This window comes from Aspergillus lentulus (assembly GCF_001445615.1).
Source record: "Aspergillus lentulus DNA, contig: Alt09, strain: IFM 54703, whole genome shotgun sequence".
In the NCBI taxonomy this organism is placed as follows: Eukaryota; Fungi; Ascomycota; class Eurotiomycetes; order Eurotiales; family Aspergillaceae; genus Aspergillus; species Aspergillus lentulus.
In genome coordinates, this window is record NW_028322117.1 from 92,411 (window position 1) to 116,949 (window position 24,539).

At 48.1% G+C, this 24,539-nt stretch overlaps 9 protein-coding genes across 9 annotated transcripts; 4 read left to right on the top strand and 5 right to left on the bottom strand.

Annotated features, from left to right (window-relative positions):
• Window positions 1-1,843: 1,843 nt before the first annotated feature.
• On the top strand, window positions 1,844-3,844 carry ALT_4876 (alkyl/aryl-sulfatase; the record flags this gene model as incomplete). Its single annotated transcript, XM_033562893.2, has 1 exon — window positions 1,844-3,844. The coding sequence occupies one exon, from the start codon at window positions 1,844-1,846 to the stop codon at window positions 3,842-3,844; it is 2,001 nt and encodes a 666-aa protein (XP_033418784.2).
• Window positions 3,845-4,587: 743 nt separating this feature from the next.
• On the bottom strand, window positions 4,588-5,906 carry ALT_4877 (uncharacterized protein; the record flags this gene model as incomplete). Its single annotated transcript, XM_033562894.2, has 3 exons — window positions 4,588-5,367; window positions 5,417-5,547; window positions 5,609-5,906. The coding sequence occupies 3 exons, from the start codon at window positions 5,904-5,906 to the stop codon at window positions 4,588-4,590; spliced, it is 1,209 nt and encodes a 402-aa protein (XP_033418785.2).
• A 1,341-nt stretch (window positions 5,907-7,247) lies between these two features.
• ALT_4878 (uncharacterized protein) lies at window positions 7,248-8,245 on the bottom strand (the record flags this gene model as incomplete). The annotated part of the gene is made up of 3 exons (XM_033562895.2): window positions 7,248-7,681; window positions 7,733-7,959; window positions 8,013-8,245. The coding sequence occupies 3 exons, from the start codon at window positions 8,243-8,245 to the stop codon at window positions 7,248-7,250; spliced, it is 894 nt and encodes a 297-aa protein (XP_033418786.2).
• Window positions 8,246-9,324: 1,079 nt separating this feature from the next.
• ALT_4879 (uncharacterized protein) lies at window positions 9,325-9,934 on the top strand (the record flags this gene model as incomplete). The annotated part of the gene is made up of 2 exons (XM_033562896.2): window positions 9,325-9,763; window positions 9,828-9,934. 2 exons carry the CDS (start codon window positions 9,325-9,327, stop codon window positions 9,932-9,934), a joined length of 546 nt encoding a protein of 181 aa, XP_033418787.2.
• Window positions 9,935-10,743: 809 nt separating this feature from the next.
• Window positions 10,744-11,447, bottom strand: ALT_4880 (uncharacterized protein; the record flags this gene model as incomplete). Its single annotated transcript, XM_033562897.2, has 2 exons — window positions 10,744-11,292; window positions 11,403-11,447. The coding sequence occupies 2 exons, from the start codon at window positions 11,445-11,447 to the stop codon at window positions 10,744-10,746; spliced, it is 594 nt and encodes a 197-aa protein (XP_033418788.2).
• Window positions 11,448-13,868: 2,421 nt separating this feature from the next.
• ALT_4881 (Rieske (2Fe-2S) protein) lies at window positions 13,869-14,434 on the bottom strand (the record flags this gene model as incomplete). Its single annotated transcript, XM_033562898.2, has 2 exons — window positions 13,869-14,126; window positions 14,174-14,434. 2 exons carry the CDS (start codon window positions 14,432-14,434, stop codon window positions 13,869-13,871), a joined length of 519 nt encoding a protein of 172 aa, XP_033418789.2.
• A 287-nt stretch (window positions 14,435-14,721) lies between these two features.
• Window positions 14,722-15,216, top strand: ALT_4882 (uncharacterized protein; the record flags this gene model as incomplete). The annotated part of the gene is made up of 2 exons (XM_089599820.1): window positions 14,722-14,771; window positions 14,967-15,216. 2 exons carry the CDS (start codon window positions 14,722-14,724, stop codon window positions 15,214-15,216), a joined length of 300 nt encoding a protein of 99 aa, XP_089455697.1.
• A 2,306-nt stretch (window positions 15,217-17,522) lies between these two features.
• ALT_4883 (uncharacterized protein) lies at window positions 17,523-18,409 on the top strand (the record flags this gene model as incomplete). Its single annotated transcript, XM_033562900.2, has 2 exons — window positions 17,523-17,610; window positions 17,661-18,409. The coding sequence occupies 2 exons, from the start codon at window positions 17,523-17,525 to the stop codon at window positions 18,407-18,409; spliced, it is 837 nt and encodes a 278-aa protein (XP_033418791.2).
• A 3,214-nt stretch (window positions 18,410-21,623) lies between these two features.
• Window positions 21,624-22,105, bottom strand: ALT_4884 (aegerolysin family protein; the record flags this gene model as incomplete). Its single annotated transcript, XM_033562901.2, has 2 exons — window positions 21,624-21,951; window positions 22,014-22,105. The coding sequence occupies 2 exons, from the start codon at window positions 22,103-22,105 to the stop codon at window positions 21,624-21,626; spliced, it is 420 nt and encodes a 139-aa protein (XP_033418792.1).
• Window positions 22,106-24,539: the final 2,434 nt, after the last annotated feature.

The following is a 24,539-nucleotide window of genomic DNA, read 5'->3' on the forward strand; positions in this document are numbered from 1 at the left end:
CTCGTGTGATCTAGAGTCTAAATGCTAGTCACGTTGGTCGACCTCCTCTTCCAGACTTGATGGAGCCGTACGCGAGACATATATTTCGCCAGATCGGATCGTCCCTGACACCACGAATTCTAAGATTTGCCACTGTCAAATGAAACAGAGACCCCCGGTCACTGTTCCCAAGCCTGTTCACTGCCCAATATATCCGATTGATCCTATGCAGCTGCTGCGGGGTAGAATATGCAAGCCGGTGGTGTCCAAGGCCCCTCATCTTTTACAGAAAAACTGGGAAGGAAGAAGGGAATAATGTGATAGAATGCTGGTTGCCGGAAGCATGATGGTAATTGCGCTACTCACACTACAAACAATTAAATTAAATGAAGAGCATAAGAGGAAGAAGAAGAGGAAAAGAGTAAAGAAGAAAGAGAAAAGCAAAAGGACTAGGGTCCACATGGTCATTCCCGATTGGGCTGTACCAAATTCAGTCCTGTAGCTGACATGTAACTTTGAGCTACTAGTGTGCAGTACGGGTAGTGCAGCTTGACGGGACGATCGTCGATTCAGCTCCCGCGATAGCCTAAATGTGATTTGTCACACATAGCCCTCGTACTTTAGAGGAGATTACGCAGGTCGCTTGCTTGCTGCACTGCGAAGCATGTACTCCTCCTCAGAGCCTATAGCAGCCTGACTGCAAGCGAAAGGTCAATACACTGCCACGAAGACAAACGCCGGCGACCTGTTCTATACGCGAGCGGAGACCTTCTCAGCGCCTAGGTTCAAAAGGGTTAAGGCTAATGCGTCATATCTGGGCTGGGCGGAGTCTGCATAGATGGTCTGGCTGCCAAGAGATCAAGGTGAAAGGACAAACAATCATTTGGGAGCACGACTGTTGAGACGTTAATTATTTTGAGAAATCTATGTACGCCCTTGCGAGTACCCTCGTGTCTCTTCTACTTCCTGATGGGATATATAAAGAATTAATACTCCAGAAAACATCATGTTCATCTATTGCGTCCTTTTCTGCGTCTCCCGTGTATGGATAACTCGCCTAGATAGATCGCCCCTACAGTCATCGTAGCTGGAAACGCTCTTTCGACCAGTCATATGGGTTGGCTTACGCCTTGATTCTCAGCTGTTGATTCTGACCCAATTGGACAGCCGAGCATGACGTTGTGGTTATGAAGGTGGATGCAAGCTGCTGCGTGAGGTGGTATCACCTTAGTTCTTTCGCCATGAAAGACAATCAAGTTCGTTCCCCTGTTCAGCTAAGCCATCGGGAGATGGTGGATGCAAGCTCCTGCATGAGGTGGTATCACCTTAGTTCTTTCGCCACGAAAGGCAATCAAGTTCGTTCCCCTGTTCAGCTAAGCCATCGGGAGATGGTGGATGCAAGCTCCTGCATGAGGTGGTATCACCTTAGTTCTTTCGCCATGAAAGACAATCAAGTTCGTTCCCCTGTTCAGCTAAGCCATCGGGAGATGGTGGATGCAAGCTCCTGCATGAGGTGGTATCACCTTAGTTCTTTCGCCACGAAAGTCAATCAAGTTCGTTCCCCTGTTCAGCTAAGCCATCGGGAGATGGTGGATGCAAGCTCCTGCATGAGGTGGTATCACCTTAGTTCTTTCGCCACGAAAGACAATCAAGTTTGTTCCCCTCTTCAGCTAAGCCATCGGGAGATGGTGGTATACTTAGTGATACAGACTCGAAGTCTATGGGGCACTGGGCACTGCCCTCAGACATAAATACCTCGCCCGCTCCCGTCTTCAGTCCAAAATATCATCAACTCTGTCAAATCCTCTACAGATCCTCTGCACACACTACAAAGTTTGGTTTCCACTCCACCTAAGTAATCACCATGGGATCAGACTTTGACAACGAAAATGACTGGATTAATGCCTCTCGTGGTAAGGTTGCAGCTATCTCCGATGGGGTAATCCTGTCCAGGCCATCAAAGAGGGCAGAATCTCGCGTTGTGTGGAATTACAATTCCTATGAATTCCTTGAGGAACGTGAGCCTCCTGCGGACATGGCCAATACCTCGCTCTGGAGGCAGTCACGCTTGTGCTACGAGGGTGGGCTTTTCCAAGTCACTTCCGGCCCGGAAGGTGCTATCTACCAAGTCCGCACATACGATCTCTCAAACATGACAATAGTCGAGATCGGGAGTTCAAATGAGGTCATCGTCATTGACCCCTTGACTTCCGTTGAGACTGCAAAGGCGGCCTTTGAGTTGTACGTCAATTACAAGAAGAACTACAACCTAGATGCGAACATCAAAGTGAAGGCCCTCATTTACACCCACTCGCACGCAGATCATTTCGGAGGAGCAGAGGCCATTATGCCCTACGCGGCCAGCAAGGATATCCCAATCTATGCGCCGGAGGGATTCCTCGAGCACGCCGTCAGCGAGAATGTGTACGCCGGCAATGCTATGAGTCGCCGGTCGGTCTATATGTACGGTGAATCCCTGGATATTGCTCCCCACGGCCAGATCGGAGCCGGACTAGGCCTGGCCTTGTCCCAGGGAACAACTTCGCTCGTTGCGCCCACCCACTACGTCAAGCAGGATGGCAAGCTGAAGCCGGAGATTGAGGGCATGGAGCTCATATGCCAATTGACCCCGGGCACAGAAGCGCCATCTGAGATGAACTTTTACTTCCCATCTCTGAAGGCGCTTTGCATGGCTGAGAATGCAACCCACACCCTCCACAATCTCCAGACCTTGCGTGGTGCACCTGTCCGCGACGCCCGCCTCTGGTCGCGCTATCTGGATGAGGCGATTGCCCTGTTCGGTGATAAAGCCCAGGTGGTCTTCTCCAGTCACCATTGGCCGACTTGGGAGACGTATGACGATAATGGGAAACCCAAGAAGAGAATCATCTCATTTATGTCGAGACAGCGCGATTGCTACGCATACCTTCACAACGAAACCCTGCGCCACCTGAATAACGGAATGACGCCGTTGGACATTGCCGAAGTGTTGGAGCTGCCTCCATCCCTCCGCGATGTCTGGGACCTTAAGGGCTACTATGGGTCGGTGAGCCACAACGTCAAGGCCATTTACGACAAATACATGGGATGGTTCGATGGAAACCCTGCAAACCTTTGGAAACATCCCCCGAAGGCTGAAGCTATAAAATATGTTGAATGCATGGGTGGTGTCGACAAGGTGGTGGAGCTGGCCCAGGGCTATATTGACAATCATAACGACCTGCGTTTTGCGGCTACTCTTCTCAATCAGGCCGTCTTTTCTGACCCGAAACATAAAACCGCCAAGGCAGTCCTTGCCAATGTATACCGGAAACTTGGCTACGGGGCAGAGAATGGCACTTGGAGAAATATCTATCTCACCGGTGCGAAGGAGCTGGAAGGTGACGTTCAGGGTTCTATCAATTCCATGGCGGCCGAGGCTTGGTACGCGTTTAGTCTAGACGAGCTGGTTGACACCATGGCCATCCGAATTGATGGGCCAAAGGCTTGGGACAAAGCCTTTACCATTAACCTGATGGTCGAATATCCCCCCAAGGGCGGCAAGGTGACCGACCCAGAATACAAGGGCTGGCATATCAGGTTGAGCAATGCTGCTTTGACGGGCCATGCCATCGAGTACCTAGGGCCTAAGTCTAGGTCTGCTCCTGAGGCTCCGGCAACCCCTTCAGCGGATTTGACACTTTATGTGACTCATGAGGAGCTCGTGCAGCTTTTCAATGGCAAGCGTGCCAATTTAGAGGGGCTCAATTATACTGGTGACGCTGGGGTTTGGGACACCCTGAAATCGCTGCTTACCATCCCGAATCCGGCGTTCAATATCGTTACGCCCCTTGCCGACATTGTCGAACCCACCGAAGCGAAATAGATGCTGGGAATGAGGGAGAGTCGGCCAATTATGATAGGATATCTGTAGGGAACTTTGGATTAGCAACCTTAGGACCAAGCCAAATTTGAGACAATATTACAGAATGCTTTAGCGTAGTATTCCTACTCACAGAGCCACAACTTCTGTTTCACGCCTACCTTCAGAATTTACATGATTATAACCCACATAGATCAGCACTATGCCATGGCAGACAAAAATTCTTTTTTCTACTGCGCAGAGCTATCAGTATCGAACAGTACTCAAGAAATGCTTTTATTTCTGCCTTTTAGCTTCTTGAATTATTTGTTATAAATGAAATTGCGCTGTGGTGATAAGTGTATGGAGTGTTGGAGTGAGAAGGGTTCTGTTATCAATGTTGAGTTGATGGCATGGTGCCACTCTGGCGGCTACAATTATATGAGTGCCACTGCCACTAGAGAGCTATCTGACGATAGAGGCTAGCCATGGAGAACATGCTGATGCAGTCATTCATTAACCCAAGGGCGTGAGGATAGTATTCAACATATCACCTCATGATTTGGTTAAAAGCAAATGCCTGATTATGATATATAACAGATTCTATCCTTTACCATTTCCCAAAGACTTAGTAAGTACCCAATTTTCTAAGTAGAGGAATCAAAGTCCAACTGCAATATCACGCCACAACATGCTGCTCAGACGCACAGAGAGCTGTGGTTCAAGTCAATCTCACCTGAAAGTCATAGTATTGTACTTTCTGTTTCTTAAAGGATAATTCCGGCTTTTCTGAACCTCGCAAAAGCATCCAGCCAGCCCTCAACGGGGTCTCTTTGCTCAGTGAACCCTATCCCCCGCAATCTCTCTGAGCTCAATTGACGATCGAAAGATAACCACCATCCCAGGGAATCCAACTGGGCACTTCCAGCACCTACACCACACGTCACGCCTTTTGGTCGTCCGTTCCCCGTGAACAGATGACGGAACTTGGCTACATACTCTCCCGGCTTCAAAGCGTCACCAGTTTCCGAGGGTCCTACACCCTTGAGCCCGAACCAGTTGGCGATGGCAGGCCATAATTCGGCAAAGTTCACGGGGCGATCGTTATCCACCATGTTGATGATTTTCTGTCCGCATTTATCGGGGTTGAGGGCTGCATGGATGGCAATTCGACCGAGAATCTTCTCAGAGACAGGCGTTAAGAGAGATCGATATCCAGCTTCATTTCCAGGGAAGGGTACTTCCACCTTATTCTTGTTTGAACTGAATGTGTCATCTGGTCGAATTCCATGGTTGTAAGCGTACAGAGAAAGATATTGCGCCCAGTGGAGTGTCAGAGAAAAGGCAGAGCCATTCGGGGTAAACCCAACGACGGCGTCAGGACAGACCTCGGTCCAGGTCCAACTGCGTCCTTTGCTGGACTCTGTGAGGATTTTTCGGAACCAAGGGTAAGCAACTGTCCTGGCGTAATCGTCTGGGAGGTTATCGGCCATGGATTCCACGAGGGGTGGTTGGAATATGCCGCCCGGTATGTATATACCGTAGCCCTGAAAACTGTTATCAAAAGAGTACTGAACAGGCTGCAGATGTGCTTACTCTGGTGCCACCGGAATAGACAAAGGTTTGTAGGTTTGGTGCTACTATGTTAAGGGCATCCGCGAGTCTCTGCATCATGCCGCAGTTTTGTGCGCACTCTTTGATGGGATCCTCATTGAGGGAGGCGAACACTGGCACGAGTTAGGGAGCAAGCAAACGACAAAAGGGGTGTATACCGTATAGCCGACATACCAAAGTAAAAAACATGGGTTATCTGCTGTACTCCGTTGACCTTCTCCTTCAATTGCTGTGCCAGGTCGTCTCCTGTTCCTTGGAGGAGATCAATTCCCGAGACAATCTGTAGCTGCGGTCTATCTGGACCTTCCGACGGCCAGTGGAGTTCCGCTTCTGGCACAGAACGATTGAGCACGGCTGTGACTCGGTAAAATGAGCGGGAAGTAGGGTAGCCGGAGAGAAGTTGATTCACTGCGGACCAGCCCAGTAATCCGGCTGCTCCGAACACGATTGCGTGGTTGGAATCTTGCGCCATTGGGTTTATGGTTGATTTCATGTGCGTGAGGTTCGGATCTGAGGATACGAGCAGGAGCTCTTTTATGTTGGTCAGGGATGGATATTTAAATCATGTCGCGTCATGATGACTCATGATGAGCCAGTAGATGTATTTTGACCACCAAGCATGTAAATGCATATCTAATGGCTTCTTTGGTGAGAATGTAATCGAGATCTCTCTGACATTGCCTCTAAACTGCTGCACTGCCTCATCTGTGCATATGATGCTGACATGGGTCGCCGCGGGCCGCGGTGGCCGCGGTCGCTGTGAACTGAGCCATAGTCGATATTGATACCACCCTTTATAAGGAAGTGGAGAACAGGGAACTTGTAATAAGGCACGTTACTGGTTCGGATATATGCTGCTAGAATACTAGCATCCACTAGTATGCTAGACCCTGGTTCCTACGGTTGGTGTCCGTTACCCTCCATCCACCGCGGGAGGATGATTGAGAAAGTGTTAATCTGTTAAGTACAGCATCATACATCAAGCACAGTCCCCAAACCTTCTAGGCCTTAACACTTGCAAGCCTGCGGATAACAGGTTATTCAGAGCAGCCGGGAATTGAGTCTCCTTGATACCTCGGCACTCCCAGCCAGACCGTGGCAGGTCGAGTCTGCAGCGGGAGTCTTGTCACCACTCACTTTGCACAGCAGTTTTGGTGATCTTAACAACAAATCTCTCTCTATATCATCCGCTACCCATGGAGGATCAAGCACATACGACTACAGGGTGTGGAAAACAGGGCTTCCCGTCCGCTCCGTCCGCTCAGCCGTACCTAAGCCACCTGTTGAACGCGGCCGAGTGGAAATTGAGCCGTTCGGAAGTTGCTGCTTTATGGGGGGCAGTGTGGTTGATTTGGGTGATGTTGTCCAGAGACTGGAGCGCGGATGAGCAGGGCGAGCAAGTAGGTGAGCACATGGGTGAGCTAGACAACCCAGTAGGATTTTTGTGAAGCTAAACAGGGCACTCGACCTAGTTGTCCATCACTTGTTTTCTTTCCTTCGAGACACTCATTCTCAAGAAGCGGCTTCAAGCGTGATCCTGTACGGAAATCAACCATATACGTGATAAAAGCTCAGTGCTATCTAAAGAGGAAAACCAGAGAAGATTAATGAGCTCCATAAGCTTAGTGAATTGCTGTTTTACCAGAGAGTACCAGCAAGATACAAAAGGAGAGAAAACGAGACACGCCACAAATTCCTACAGGTCAGGCTGAGAGAGTACTGAATAACCCCTCGTTCAAAGCTAATAACGACTGGAAGCGACCTAGAACGACTGGGAAGCCGCAGAGTATTCTCAGCGAGTTATTGACTGGCTTCATGGCTTGATTATCTCCAAGTCTGCTTCGGTGAGCTCGCCGTCCTCGAAATCCTCATCCAGGCTTATGATGGGAGTAAGATCGCCATTTTTTACAACTTCAGAACGCCCCTCGACGAACTTGTATCCTTCGGAGTGAAGGGTAGGCGTCTCTATGGGAATCGTTCGCTTCCCAACTTTACCTTTAGAGTCACCAGCCGCATGATAGTATACAAGACTTCCTCCAACCTTAGCCATGTACCAGACCCAGTTGTTGAGGTTTATTTTCTTGCCAAACAAGGACTCCTCAGGATTCTTGCAAATACTCGTGTCTGGAGGGTCTCTTTGTAACGCCTGGCAGATTGGACCTAAGTCGCCCGTGAATGTGATTCTGAACCATTCTCCGAGGTTGACTTCGCTTCTCCGGAAGCCAGTCTTGATAGCATTGCCTTGTTCTGTTCGAAGTGTTAGAGCAGCTCATTGACGCAAGCCATGGTGCAACATACGATTTTGTTGATACCTCGTGGCAGGGAGCAAATTGGCCCCGGAGCCCCCTTGTGCCATACTCTCCCATGGGAACTCTTCTGCACTATTGGTCTCCGATTTCACCCCAGGGTTCGGATTTATTTGCCCAGTATGACGTTTGGGCACCTGATCCTTACGGAAAGGCACCGCCTTTGCTCCTGACTCTTTGTAATTGACCTCGTTCATACCAGGCGTGTCGATTCTTTGCCTATGAGTTGTTAGTAACTGGGACGGTAGCTGGGCACTTATAATAGTACTCACCATGTTCTTTCTCCCCCCTTGAGACAGAGCATCACATAGCAATCCTCTTCGGAGATATCTTTCCATCCAGTAACGTCAAATGACGCGTCTTTTGGGTTACTTTTGACTGAGCCCCTATCAGCTCGGGTAATCAGCGCTGCTTCGTCCGCGAGGTTATCGACTGGAGCCGCTAAGGCTGGAGAGCAGAAGAGAGAGAGCAGACAGGGTCGGCCGATGAGATATTTGAATAGCATATTCAGTGGTGGGTTTGTCTTTGGGCCGAGTTCGGATAAAAGAAGGACAAAATGTATTTGATATTGCTTTCTGATGTTATGCCTCCTGATCTATCTTCTCGGGCGCCCTTTAAATAAGTTCCTCTTCTGCTTAATCCTCGCTTCGGAGAGCCTTTATCAAAAGTAGATGATGGGTTCTGTTTCATCTCTTGGGGGCTGCCTGCCTTGCGCAGGCGTAAAACCTGGCAGATGGAGATATTGAGCACGAAGCATAGGCCGCCGAAATCGTAGGATCCGATGCACTGCGGCGCACGAGTTGGTGACTGAGCCTAATACTACTAGTAAACTAGTTATGTGTTGGTTGGGGTTTCACTTAAACTACAGGCTACTGCGAGCATCAGAGACGAGTAAGGGGACCCCTTGGCGCCAGACGGCAATCCTTGGGGCCAGGGCGAGGCGGAATCCCTCGTTCTGAGGCATAATCGTAGTTGATGAGCTCTTCGCAACCATGCTCGCCTTGGAAGCGGTTAAATTATGTTGATGCGTTCAAATACCTCTATTGGGCCGCGGAGCAACAATTTTAATTGACTATACGTTGGTTGGGGGCGGCCCGCGAAGATCTGTCGCGCCATGTTCCTCTTTGCCAGCAGTGGATAATATAGAGTACTGCCCATGCCATCATACTCCTTGGGCGAGTCCCAACCTCTTATTCAGAATATGATAGGAAGCTTGCATTTACTGGTTATAGTTAGTGTAGCCCCAGATTTCTCGCCAAAAGGTCCATCGCGCCGGGACCCTGTCGCTGATATGGGCGAAGTACTAAACATGGAATTTCTTGTTTTTTTTGTGTTGGTATGCTATCGAAGAAGTAACCCGCACTCTCTGTTGGAAAGCCGATCAATCAGCCTTGAGACGGAGACCGAAGGGATCGAGTCATACGTACGTCCAGCGTACCCATCGAGCATCGTTTTTAAGGCACGGGCTTGAGGGTATAAAGAGGCCTGAGGTCGCAGATATTGCTCTCAATCATTTCAAACAATCTTCAATACACAATCCCCCGAAAGCTCAAAGCTCAAACGCAATCACATTTTATATCCAATATGCATTTCAACAACACGATCCTTATGCTTGTCTCTGTCTTGGCCCTTGGCGTCATTGCCTCTCCCGTTCCGGAGCAGAACGCAGCCAGAGGTTGGGTTGAGCACTACCGCGAGACCGGGAAAAGCGGCGGCACTCTTATCTACTATGGTCCTCAAGACGGCGCTCAGACGGACGAATCTGAGGCAAACAGCCTCGAACAACGCAGCTGCGGGTACACCAGCAAAGCACCCGTGTGCGATTCTTCAAATGGGGCACGTAACGCCAACTGCAACGCTCTCGTGTCTGATCTTTGGGACAACTCGGATGTTGCTATCTCTGAGACACCACGCCAGATCTGCTACCAAGGTGACTCCGGGAAAAACACGTTCTGCTGCGTCTCGTGGCACAATCCGATCCCTGGCCTCAAGAAAGGCGACCTAGCTCCCTATGCCAGTGCGAGTAAGTCCACGGTTCTTTTTTTTGGCTTCATATTATGAATTTGAACCATACTAACTATGCGCAGTATTGAGCCAATGCACCCAGAATGGGATTTCAGGCAAGACTAGTACGGTGTTGGTTCACAATAAGTGTACCAACGTTTGCGTGTCAAACCGTGGAACCCATTGTTAATGTGAAGGTTCTAAACTTGAATTGCCAAAGAGAAAGTATGCACATATGACTCCTGATGGATCCACTCTTTTCACTTTTGCGCGTGTGCCTGGTCATGTACTGTTTCCGTTTATTTGGCTTATTCCAGTATCTTGAACATACATCGTTTATCGACCTCATGAATTCACGCCCAACAACCTCAACAGTAGTCTGGCAGCTCCTCGTCAAATCGACTTACATCCCTGGGTATGTACCCCCGATTAGTGGAGATATAGCTAGATAATCTCAATAATCCTTGACACAAAGGTATAAGATGAAGCTTCAAAACTGTGATCCTCAAATATTTATGCACCTGATTTCCTTCTTCCAATATATAGCCACCGGGAACGCAAGTGCGCCACCGAAGTTCGTTGGCCACTACTGACTAGGTGGACTGGTACAGACCTCGAATCCTGAACCTCTGTTGTATAAGGTGTTAACTTGCCCCTTTCTGATTCGAGTTCCTTTATGCTTGAGCTGGCCGACGGGTTTCTGCATTTGCGGGCTCCAACAGTTGGGGGCCACATCCGTAGTAGGAACTGTAGGACTGCTTGACACTTCTGTCCTTCGCAGCGTGCAGGATATGTCAAATTCAGAGTGATAACGTGTATCATGTAGCTGACCCTCTAAGGTCATGGTATCTACGTGCTGTGCGCCTAGCAAACTGTGTAGAAATAACAAGCGAACGGTACAAGTGACTATCGAGAATAATTTGAAGGATAATGCAATGCATTCATCGTACTGGAATCACAAACGTTACAAGTTGGTGTATCAGGAAAGGTGCTAGAGCTCTATTCGTCCGCTTCACTGTCTTCACCATTCATACATTTCACCGCTTTGAACACGTCGAAGACGCCAGTCTCATCCGTAAATTTCTCTGGGCATCCAAAGTAGATCGGATAGGCAGACTCCCGTGAGGCCCACATAAGAGAGCCATGGAACTCGTCAGCTGCACGATGATCAATTCTGAAGTCGTACCAGGCGTTGGCCCTCGGAGGGAGAGGTCCCCATCCGTCAAATTCGAAAGTAGGCTCGTCCGGGCTGACTTCCGGGTAGTAGAAGCTCATAAGTAGAGTCCCGTCTCGAGCGCTTCGCTCATCTGCGATAGCAATGACATTCGGCTCAATAAATTTAACTTTAGCTTGGTACCACTTGTCTAGTGCCCAATTTTGGCATTGCTCTTTAGAAGCGTTGATGAAATCCGAATCGAAAGTCTCGCCGTCTTGTATTTCAATTCTGAACCCCTCTCGCTTGTCCGGGCAGATATTCGATTCAACAAGATAGTACAGCGGAGGGGCGTCCTTCTCTGTACTAAATTCGCGCATGGCCTTAGGTATGAACTAATAACCAAAGTCAGCATCGTTCTGTTACTAATATACGGTTGAAACTATCCAGCCCAGTCCGACAGACTGCCAACAACGTGTCCCTGATCAATCACAGATGGACTTACAGGCTTGGCCTCCTCCGCAACACAAAATAGCAAGGTGCGTGTCATGGTAAGGAATTTATTTCGTGTCTTCCAGGGTGATATTTGGCGTGACAGGTAGCAGTGAGAACGGGCAAGATACTTTTTATACTACAAATCCAAAAGTAGGGATGCAGTGACCTCATCAACTTGGCGTACCCCCACTATCTGAAACAAAGAACTTGTCGGCCCCAGCCTCCAGGCGCCGCTGCGGGGTCCCGTACGCCCCGCCCGGCCCCCAAGGCCCCGACGAGGGAGTCGCTGCCATATTTAGCATAGCTACACTACTTAGGACATCGCCAACAAACTATGGAGTATTTTGTTTGGCCTAATTCGGCGCCTGTTACTTGTTGGGTGGCTGACCACCAGCGAATCCCGGCCGTTATGCTGTTGTATGTTGTTCTTTCTCCTCTTTTCCTAGTAAGCTCCATGCGAGGCGGCCTCCGCATGAAGCGTCACTGCCTGAATCTGGTTTCTTGTCTCGGTTGGCGCAGACCGGGCTGAGACTCGCTCAATCTGACTTAGTCGCCTTCGAGAGGCGGCAGTGCCGAAAACTGCAGCATAGGAAGTTGTGTAAGACGATATGTGTTACGGTGCTTCTCGGTTCATAGGGGCCGTATATACTCCGTCTTCGCTGCTTGAGCTGATAACAGTCATAACCATCCTTAACTGCCCTTTTTCAATCCCTTTCTTGGTTGACTGGGTTGAATTCTGGGGAGAAATTTTTCCCATTAACTCATGCGTCCTGTGTTCTGTGCGTTGCCTCCCTCTTTTACTTCTCATCGGCACGGAATAGGATGACGTTGGTGGCCCATTAATGCCCTTGGACGTACTAAAATAGTGTTGGTAAGAGCAGGAGGGGTGTTGTATTTCAATAGGAGGTCCAAATACCATGAGAGAGTGATTTGGACCTTAGGTTTGTTCATGGCAGCTTCCTTGATGTTTTTTATGAGTGCTAAACATGCTATTAATCACATTATTATGTGCATGGATATTTTGCATCATTAACATATCAGGAATGGCCAGAGCAGTCGACTCCAGGATCCTATAGTCTGTGTGATAATCCCTGGGACTTGTTGCTTATCATGCTCGACTTAAATATACGAATGGATGGCAGCTGCCGTTGCGGTTGAGAGAACCGTATGCCTTGATGATGTAACCTGGTACAATGTCCTGCTTCAATGCAGCTGTCTGGATCCATTAATATCCTATTGCTGACCAGTTGACATGTTAGGCCAAGAAATGTAAGATTAGAGAGAGATATTGCAAAGACTACAAGCCAGTGTTGAATACACAGGCCATGGTGGAGGGGAGAGAGTATGGGCGGACGTCGAAAGAGTCCATGACCACCAGTGGTCGGCTCTCTGACGGGTTGGCGACCGATAGGACGATGCGAGCGAACCAGGCAAGTAGCGCATCATTATTGACAACAGTCTTTCCGAGTTCTGAATCATGAGATGGTTGCTCTTTTGATGACTCGGGCCGTCAGCTTGGCAACGAATCCCCTGGGATGCAGAGGATTCGTTCTTCCTCAGGGTACAAGTAGTTCTCGATCGATCGCCGGGCCATCATACATAGCGTTTTGTAACTGCCTGGGACAGATCGACAATGCGAAAAGTTCTCGGCTATGACTGTCTTCCCCAGTTCATCCTCGGGGGTCCATGCTTCTGAAAGTAAACGCCAAACACACAACCATGGTCTTTTTGCCGTCGCCAACGGTTACTCTGTATATATTCGACGAAATTGTGCGGATCCATCAGAGCCAAACTGCATTCTCCACCACTAAAATTGCGCACAGGCAGATACAAGTTGCATGAATTTGCAACAGTGAAAAGAAGATGCAAATACTGATATTGCGAGAGCTCTGGTCCAAGGAGGCCCATCATTCCAGGAGAGCTTCTCGGCTCATAGGTCCTGCTCTAGATCCTGCCCGGAGTCCTACGAGTCCAGTTCGTTGATCCAAGCACAGTAGGCAGCAAATCAATCCAGGACGGTGCTCTCTTATTCTGGAGCTAGTGATAAAATGCAAGAGTCTTTCCCTATGTTCTTCGTCGTCCTTGGCACCTAATATATATGGTTACACGAGCGCTTAAGTCAGTGCTTGGATATACTCATTCCTCCATCATCTCTATCCAGTCAGTTTTCCTGTGAGTGAGACGGTGCAGCCACGACTACCTACTCATACAGCCACAGAAGAGTAGCACTAGTGGCATGCACGGTGTGATGTGGAATGACATGCGCGGGATTGCCACAGACTGTAAATATATGACAATGGCCAAGGTGCTCTTCACGACAGGTAACCTTTCAGTAAAAGCGCAAATAGCAAGAGCAGCAGTTCTTTCCTGCGATAGATGCATGACACTGCTGTTCGCGTCGAGTTAATTGCAGGAGGGAGACCAGTAGGAGATACGCAATGCTCAGGTCGATCCTACTCGGGTCTGAAACATTCACCTAGCCGATTCGTTGCTTCCGCCTTACCCACACTTCCCTGTCGGTATCCCCAGAAGCCCCATCAGTCGTTGCGGGAGGGTCACGCAGCTGCACCTCCCAAACCTTGAGCTTGTAGTTGCCACGGTCCGACTGTCCAGAGAAGAGGTCAAAGGACCAGCCGTGCTTGGGACAGGTGATACCGGCGCTGAGCACGACGCCAAAGTCTTCAATGTCAAAGAGGCTCCCCTGTGACAGTGGGAACGACGAGTGAGGGCATTGCTGGACCAGTCAGCGTGATTCTGCGTATCTGTCTCCGTCTCACTCACGTGATCAATGGCATGAAATTTTCCCTTATACTTGAACACAAGGACCTGATCCTTCAAGTCGCCTGGTAGGTCAATGTCCGCTTCCACTGGACACCTGGCCTCTTGACTCCCGTTTGGGTTGGAGTTCGGGATCCGAAAAGCTTTGCACTTCGCTGTGATCCGTCGTCCATCATAATCGATATCGAGGTCCGGAAACGCCGACGCAAGACCGATCTTGTGCCAAGCTCCATCGAGTCGAGATGGAGCTCTAAAGGGGTTCATCGCTGGTGTAAGCGACCTGGCGGATTTCTCTCAAATTGAGTGAATTCGGCATCGCAAGATGAGACTGCCGTAGCACGTGATCTTCCACACAGTGACACAGATCACAAACGCTTTGTGTTGTCACGTGACTATATGGTTATCCTGTCGAGGAGAATGGACCCATCTGGGTCATCTCGTCTCTGCGCAGGAAGCAATTCCTCGAGCTGATCTCCATTATAGGATGCGGGGTTTTCCCATACATAGGGAGCTCACGCTGGATTAGATTACGTTGTACCCTTTTCTTCGGAATGAATGTTACAACCTTGTCCCTGCTGGCCCTGACGAAGTATGTTAGCGAGTACGTTTCTCGTCCACACTTATCGTGCGCTCCATGGTGATTGGTACCGACTAGCTGGTAAAATAGTTCTTGAAGACGTGGTCGTAGCAGACAACCTTTGTTGTTTCCAAGAATGATCTCATTGGTGACTTCCTCTACTGGCTGCAGTAACAAGGCGAAATAACGGACTCATCTTCTACATCGACGGGAGCGCAGTCAACGAGAAAGTCGGAGCCGCGGCTATCCAACACAGTCCAAAGAAAACACAGCAGATGTTCTGGGCCGGAAGGCCGAAGCAAGTGTCTTCCTGGCGGAGTTCGTGGGTATTCACATGGCGGTGGAGATTGGTCGACTCCAGGGCGGCCGGGAGGTGACGATCTTCTCAGACAGCCAGGCCGCCATCCAGGCGATAGATGGACCCCAAGCCACAGGGCAGCAAGCCATCAGCATGATTGCCAAGGAATAGGATAAACTTCGGACACGAGGAGTCCATGTGGTCATACGCTGGATCTCGGGCCGTCAGGGAATTGAGGGCAATGAAATCGTAGATAAGGCTGCAAAGGAGGCCACAGGGTGGAGGCTGTCGCGGAATACAAGGACGAGACGTCCATACCAACACTGACTTGACGGCTCCAAGACTGGGGCGTCTCAGGCCAACCCGGTCAGCTCTCAACAGAAAGCTGAAAGCACATAGTCTATGAGCAGCGGGGGCTGAACTGGCTGCACGACACAAGAGATCGCGCACTCTTTCAGATCGTAAAGTGGGGACTTGTGAATTCCTGCTTTGGCTTATATCCACCCACACCGCGCAGGGAACTATAAACAAAACCCTACCAAAGTATCTAAAGGTTTCTCTGACTCCTTTAGACTGGGGCCGGATAGTAAGATTTCTAGTAGAGTGAGTCCATGTGATGGTGACAGAGAAGTCTTTCAGTATGAAATACCAATTTACGGCTGAGAGACGACCAAAATCCAGAGTGGTCCGCTGAGAAAATATAAAACTGGCTTGTATCTCAGATTCGGATACCCAGGGCACAGACAGAACTTCAGTGTTAATCTATTAACAATCCTTAACTCGTGAAATCCGACTCTCGCGATATTGTATCTTTTATTACTAGGTGTATTACACCCTTTCACACTATTCACAACAACCCCCAAGGCCTAGGACCTTATAGTTTCTTTATGATAGAGGTGACTGTATGAAAGAAGTCGAGCTGTAGTCGAGCTTGGGAAATAGTGTCTTGGGAACTATCCCTTCCGGATAACGCCTGTATTTTGAGAAGAAAATTCCTTGAGGCAATAACAAAGAATGTATTTCAATGAGTGAGTGTTTATGAAGCTTATTGAACTTGAGGCTTGCTGCTTGGCTGAAGGAGCGGAGTTGGCTTTGCTGCCTCATTTGTTGAATAGGTCAGAGCGACCTACTGCATGTGCTGATCCAAATGCACGAGTCAGTTGAACGAATCATCTCCTTTTGTATTTTGCTACCGCATCAAGCGTCATTGGATAGGTTCTAAGTCGACTCCAAGAAGATTACGTCCGTCGCGTCTCATAACCTACCATTATATATCTTGAGACAATGGCTGATTGATTTTCAACGACATTTTCCCCCCAGCGCCATGACCAGCTGACACAGACCAATGGGCTAAGCAAAGTCTCCCCGCCTGGTAGGTTAATATCGACCCAGCACTCAGCACAACTAGAGAGCAAAAGGAAGAGATCCACTACAATGGGCAGAAAGGAGTATGGCTATTTGGCGCTATGAACCTGAACATTGATCACCGGGCAAACCTACTTATATGGCGGAAATGGAGACGGACTCCACAACGCGGGACGGGTGGACATACTTGATCTTAGCGAGCCAGTGAACCAGTGGGGCTCGGGGCTTGCGCTTTTGGGCATCAATGGATTGCGCAAGATCGTGGACTTTGAAAGTGAAGGAGGAAATTGATAATTCAAGGCATGGAACTCAGTTCAGTGGTTGGTGAGTATCTCACGAAGCCTTGGTAGGGCCCATTCCTTTCCATCGGGATCTTCCAACAGAGGCTTGCGGTACCGTACTTCCGGGTTCTACATCTTATAGGCCCACTTATGGATGCAAGTGAGTTGTTGGGATGCTCCACGTTTCTCATCTGAAGATGCTGATCAGTAGCGGCACGTTCAGCTCAATTTGTCATTCGTCCGCCGTCCAGGGTATCGATGGAGTGCTGATAATATTGTCATCCAATAGAATTTTCAGATATCACGCACCATCAATCATGGCAATCAGAAGAACAGGAGGGTGCCCCGAGAACCTTCTGAAGAAGCTAGAAAAGGTTCCACGACGAAAGATTGCCCACCATCATCAGGTGAGAGCTGATGACACTGCCATTGTCGTCTTAGTGGATTATCATACTCAGCGCAATTTGACTAACCGTTTTGCCAATAACTACCGACGTATTTGGACCACCATCGAGAAGTAGCTTCTGATCATCACTCTTCCCCCCCACCGCTGATCGTGGGGGGATCTGGCGTTTATCAACGCCAGCTGAAAACAATCGAGAGTTCAGCTGAAAGCATTTTCGCTCCACTGAAAATTCATTGTTTTGATGTAGGTAGGTAGCGGGGCATAATACCCCAGGCTAACTTAAACAGAATATAAATAATAAGGCCTCACCCCCCCTTTTTAAACTTGCATAAACATCCCTCTCCGTATATCGTCAAAGTTATACAGAGCACTTCGCCCAGCCTTAACTTATTTCTTCATCTATACAAGCTTATACATTCCTCAAAATGACGGACAGTTATCAAATGGGGGAGGCAGACCTTGTGGCGCTTCGCAAGGAACTTGGACCCCTTGGCGATGGGATTTACTACCTTTGTAAGTGGGCAATTAACCATAGAATATAGCACAAAGCTGACTTGGCTTAGGGAATGCATTTGCGCCCTCGGGCCAAAGTGGCGATGAGCTCACGGGCTGGTGTCTAGCTATCAACCAGAATAATGATATGTTCTTCCTGAAAACCGGAGGATATTACTCGGGTTACCTCGAGGACCATCCCCCCAAGAATCCCGACCCCAGTCGGAAAAACCATTTTTGGCCGTCCGGAATTGATGTAAAGTCGCGCGACTCAGATGCCAGGTTCATGGTACTTAGGCCCTTTTGGTGGGATGCATACTGTTCCTATGATAACCTGCGTGAATACGCCGAATGGTGGAATGGCTATGAAGTTACTGGGGAGGAGAAGGACTATTATACAGCTCTTATTAAAGCAGCCGAAGAGGAACAGGCGAAGAGACGCAAGGCTAAACAGGAACAGGAAAGGAAGGCCCGAGAGAAGGAGAGGGAAGAGAAGAAAGCCCGAAAGGAACTTCGAAAGAAAGACCCAGCGTCATATCGAAGGCTTTTTCCACAGGAAGCTCTAAAGAGAGAGCTTCGAAAGAACAGTCCAGAGTCATATCGAGAGATGTATCCAGAGGAAGCTGCAAAAAGAGAACAGAGAAAGCTTCGAAAGGAATCTCCGGAGGAATATCGAGTGACATATCCAAATGAATGGCTGGAGAGAGAAAAGCGAAAGATTCAGAATGGTGGGGTTTCTTCCGACGATGACGATAGCGACGATAGCGACGACGACAAAAGGGGCGACGACGATAGGGACGACTACGATCAACCATTCTAAGTTACATATAAAAGCCGAAGATGCATTCGCATTTACCTAGGTTTTACTACATGAATTATCTCAATCATCAGTGCATGCAGACGTGAACTTCAGAATATCTTCTGAGATAGGAATATCATGCTATCAAAAAATCCAAGATGCATGAATTTTATAGCCTTCTAATCTTGGGCCAATCGAATTTAAAAGTCCTGTGAAGATAAAGACTTCTAAAGTTTTACAGCATTAATAATCCAGGAGCTCCAGTCTCTGAGATAGCAACTCTTCGACCACAGCTGACCCGCTGTTTGACTTGTGATACAGTTGCACATATTGGTTAGACCATTTTCTTAATTTAATACGGCCGGAAAGGCCTGAAGCATGGGATAACCAAGTAGCAGATTTCATTAAGCAACGTCTCCTCCACTGGTTGGAAAGTCTTGGCCTTATCAGCAAGCTCCAGCGCGGGATCTTAAGTCTCAGAAAGCTTTCAGCTCGTTGGAGCCAGCATCAGGCCATCTTTAAAGAGGCCAAAAGATTTGCAAATGCCAATGCTTTAATAATACAAGAGGCACCCCTACAAGCATATCGTACTGCCCTTGTCTTCTATCCTTGAAAAAGCTTAAGTAAGAGACTTTATTAGAATCAGCGGTTTAACTTCATAAAACAGATATATTTAATGCAAGAGTCCTGGGATCCATGTATACAAGTCCTTAAGGGCCATCAGAGCTCTGTTAACACCATGGCCTTCTCACCTGACAGGCAGATGGTCGCGTCCAATTCCACTAATAAGACCATCCAGCTTTAGGACGCAGCCTCCAGTTCTGAGAAGCAGGCCCTTGAGGGCTATCGAGACTCAGTCTGGACCGTGCCCTTCTCACCTGACGGGCAGACAGTCGCGTCAGCTTCTGAAGACGGGACCATCCGGCTCTACGTAGCCTCCTGTGCTGAGAAGCATAAACATCATCTTGACATACTAGGAACTACTTTGTCATTCCCAGATAACAGCTGCCTCAAAACTGACCGCGGTTTGATTTTGGACTACGACGCTTGCAACTTCTCCATTGAATGGCCAGAGAATGAAATATTCATAGATAAGAAATGGGTAATTCGCAGCGGGCAGCGCTTGATCTGGCTTCCACCAGACTTTCGGGCGACATGTGCGGGTACCAGTGTCAGTAAAGTGGTTCTTGGCCATAGATCAGGCGGCTTGACATTTTTGTGGTTGAATTAACAAATCTCATCCTGTGCTGCATACTATTTTCCCACGTGCTTCTCAGCCATCTTCCAACTTACTCTATTTTCTAATCTCTCTATAAAACGAGGGCGTGGGGCCATGGTCACTATATACTTGGTGATTCTGCCACCCTGTAATTCCAGAATAGTCTATATAACCTGTACCAAACAACGCTGAGCAGTGAGCAGACAGGCAATTAGTGATCCCAGGCTCTCGCGCCAGCATTATTAACCATGCCAAAGCTGGTTCGCAGATCCGGACCCCAGAGGGCGTTCATTGCGCAGCGGAGCAAGCGAAGCGAGCATAGCAGAGCAATTATAATTAACCCGCAGGCTGTTAGACCAAGTATTTTTAACAAATAATGACGACTTCGCAGCCTCTGCAGGCAAACTTGGGTATTACTGATGGTCAAATGAATTATTCGATTCAATCCACCATCTTCCATACCATATCTTCCTTATCAGATTGCCAGTGAATGTCTTGACTGTACATAAGATTTAAGGGTCAAATATGTCGATCTAGGAATGCAGTGTATAGGCTAATCTCCTCAGCGTGACGTATGGATTACCCAAGTCTTCGGTCACAAGTATAGGTTTGATACGAAAACTTCCATTTAACTTCAGTACCCACCTGCTGGGCACTAAGCAGATCTAGTTTAGTGTCTTTTTGTTAATGTTGAGGGTAGAAGGACATTTCGGGTGCCTCTGGTATCGAGCGAAGCCTGGGCCACAAAATCTCCTGACGATCAATCGATAAGGTGGAGTGATCTACCTACCAAGCAGCAGTAGCGTGATTATCTGGATCAATTGGTCGACCTGTCTATATAAAGAACCTATAGGTTACAAAACGCCTCCCAAACTGGTAGCTTCTGCGCTCATAATTCAGTTACAGCATGGCACGTTAAAGGATCGGCCAATATTATTCTCTCACGCTGAGACTCCCTTATTCTTCCGGTATAGCCTGAGTGGTCCAAAGGTCAGCATTGATGGACCACAGAGGGCTCCGAAAGCATCAGGACGAGGCTTATTCATCGAGATCAAAATTATCACGGGTCTACAGGTTCGATAAGCACAGTAAGAGGTGTATACGCTTGCCAGAGATTCACCAGTCAGAGTTAGCGAATCGATTCATTGCGCTAGAGAACCTCATGCAACCACCTGGCGGGCAGCTGCGCCAGAGACTATCTTTTCGCGGAAAGTGGAAAGATGCCTACAGGATGACTATTCTGCGAAGATGTCTCCAAAGAATTGAGAATCTTCAAGTCCAGGCCAAATTGAGAAGTAACGAACTTGAGGAACTAAAGGCAGGCTGGGTGGATAGGGACTCTATTATTCCAACTTGATTTTGGGTAGAGCCCGGCATATATAGGCACCAGACTATCTCTGCAGGATTGGTTGGACTCGTCGCAACTTACGAGGGGTTTCCCTTGATTTAAGACCCAGCATCCGGGTCAGGAGATATAGCCGTACATATGTTAATTAAGCGTTTTCGTTGCCTTTTTGATTTGACTTCTGTGACGTATTGCTCAGCGCTCCAATTTGCTCCATCTTACATTCGGCCTCAGCGCACTCAGTATATTTCCGAGGTCTTCAGAGTCCAGATATTAGTAGTTGGACAATCTATTGATTTATCAATGATCATATGACATGCTTCGTCATCCCGTCCTCATAAACGAGGCACCGTGAAAGCAGCAAACCTCCGTTCCACACCGTGGCACGAAAATCTGTTTATTTAGGATATCGTCTGGTGCAGAGCAAAGGAAACGAAGGAGATTTAACAGCCTCTACCATCGGATGACCGATCTACACTGTCGAATTCACCTCTGAGCCAGCGCATCTAGACCGCAGAGGTCGTGGAACAGCGAATTAGATTAGACTGGCTCATCGAAGAGGGTATTAACATTTCGGGCCTCCATTGTATGAAAGCTTCATATGTGAGTTTCGTATGTAGGAAAAAAAGCCAACACAATGACAAAGCATCCTGCTACACATCCCAGACATCCTACTCATCCCTGATGGTAACTGGAACCTTGCCCATGATACCAGATTCATTCCACTTTCCAACATCGACATTGTATCGTGGGTCCTGATCACGCAGCATGAACATATTCCTTTTTCCGGGCTCCATAGGAGCATTCCATGCTAGGGTGCAGATTCTGGCATCCTTTACGTCGTCGATGAGGTCAATTGTGCCTTGCAGCCCTTTGAAGCCTTTTTCTTCGCCACAGGAACAGACATGCCGCAACCCGCCGTTATGGCGAATAATCATGTCTTCAATGTCGTCGGTGGTTAGGGTATCATTCTGATCACCCTCCCTATAAAACTCGCCGCTACGCAATGTCAGACCAAACTGCTAGTCACTGATGGTTCAGGCAGACTGGGAAGTAGATACCTTTCTATATGAGCATTTTCGATTCGGATGTCATACTTCATGTCATCTTTAATTTCAATGTCGAGGAATTGTTGTCCTGTTGTAGATGCCATATCGATTTGATAGGTAGATAGTGATTGACACAGAGTTTCAAATAGTCAAGCTACAATGCAATAGAGAATTTACACGCTCAGAAGAGAAATGACTCTGCTCAGGAAGGGAACGAGCACTATATACGGATTGGATGGATGCGGAATCGATGACGGAAGTCTTCTTCTGTTTTTGTGGTACGGTGCGGGGTCCGCATCCGCCAATCTACGTCCATTATTGTATCTTTTATGAACAGAACTTGATAGGAATGTGGGTTACAAATAAAGTATGGACAGCAGATAGCTGTATTTGTGGCACTTGCGCCGAAAACATCCAGTAGCGCTGGCTGTGCGTCATAGTTACGCTGACATCGCACTCCGCAGAGGACCACCATACCCAGATTGCGGCATCGTCCCAACAGTATGGGATTGTGACTGAAGACTTTGATGAGTAAGACTATGCTTGGGATCTGGCAAAGAGTACCATCCCTTAAGTGAGCTCTCTAAAGGTATCAATTCAGTCTCTTTTTGGGGGAGATCTCACGGGCCATGGGACCTGCTTCTCACCGGGTAGTCTGTTTATAGACTTCGATGATGAGGTAAGGAAAGTGAACAATGCCACATCAAATATACTAATCCCAACAATATTCGCCCTGCTTCTTTGAGAGGGAAAGGTGACTGTCGGACACCTGGCATATACAGAGAGAATCAAGGATAATGAAACGGTAGGTACCTCGTAAGGAAGAATATCTCCTCTAAATGTGCCCATCTCCGGCTCAAGTTGGTGACTAGTACATGCTGTAGACTGTAGTTCAAAAAGCAGGGCGCACTCACTGCTTCACTTCTGACCTAATTCTCCGGCTTTCTGCCTATGAAATTTGGTCTGGTGTACATTCTCCTGAAAATGCCTCGATGGTTCCAATAATTAAGGCACATCATATATAAGGAAAGGAAGCGGATAGGTTGCCTCATTTCGTTCCACCTTAAGCTGCAGACTTAGTAAGGTAGAATCTGCTTGGTCTCATAGGCAGATACCGACCCACGGGTCTACAAACCGTCATGGGCTCATGGTATATAACCTTTCTGTTGCAGTACCGAGAGTTGTCTAAGGGCCACTGCACTGATGGACACTGTGCGTCTTGTGACCAGCATAAACCGGCCCGATCAACAAATGCATTGTTGCGTTCCATCATATTTGTTTTTTGAGGTGAGCATTGACACATGACTCTTATATTAGAGTTAGCACAGGCCTCTGGATCACAAGGAGCTCAGAAAGCTCCCTGGCAAAACAATCCGGTGCCAAATTTGTTTCCGAGTAACCGTGGTAGAGTTATACACTTCTGGTTCGATATCACATCTCGCCTCTGGGTCAGGCCACATCCCCAACAGTATATAGTTATCTCTCCTGAGTAGTCGGCATTCATTGATAATCCGCACAGATTTGGCATTCAATAACTCGGCAATGTCCTTCCGTACTTGCAAAGACAAAGTTTTGAATACTGAATAAGTTATGTCTGTGACGAGAACATACAGGTTGGCACAGTCGAGACCCTTTTCTACCTGCTTGTTGGCTGACATTACACGATAAATAAGCCTAAGTGCGTTTGCAATTGGAGCCATCGTTGGCGGTACATCTGCATACCGATACATCATGGCGAAATATAGGGTGCCGCAGAATCTCAATCTTATGGTGAGTATACCACTGTCTTGTACAAAGCTCCTTCCACAGCTGGAGAAGGTTATATAAATCAATCGTTACCAGCAGCAGTGTGTCATGTCGGCTGGAAAGCTACCAGCTGTTTATTACGCAGGATAAGCTGACTATAGTCGTAGATGCTACAGAAGCGGCTGCTACTGCTTTCGGGGCGCGTTGCAGAACTAGAGAGACGTAGTATAAGAAAAGGCTAGTGGAATGCAAATGCGACTTTTGATGCTTCTCCTTGTAGCATTCTATGCGAAAATCGCAATATAGGATTTAGGTGGCAACTGGAACCCCATGTATACTCGGACAGGGCCCCCCTGGGCCCTATCAATTCAATTTTGTGAGTAACACATACAAACTGTCTATACGGATTTCCCGCAATAAACCAAATATGATACATGAGAAGAAATACCAGTAGTACATAAACATAAAGCATGTTGACTATCAATCCTTCTTATGCCTATCGTCCACATCCCTGTTGTGAGTCCTTACATCGTCCGAATTATACTCCTTACCCAGCTCGCCGCTCTCCGGGTTCGGTCCCTCCCTGTAGTTCTTGAGGCTGTAATACTTTTTCCCATTCGCGTCCACAACTACTGGTCGAGTCGACGTTGAGTCTTTCTCTGGTGGCGGTTGCGGAAATTTGGCATCATTTTTTGTTGTTTCTTGGACAGGCATATTTCGCGTCTGTCCAGTCTGAAACCCTCTCGGCCATGTATTACTCTGCGGCTTCTGCACACCAAGTCTTTGGGACTT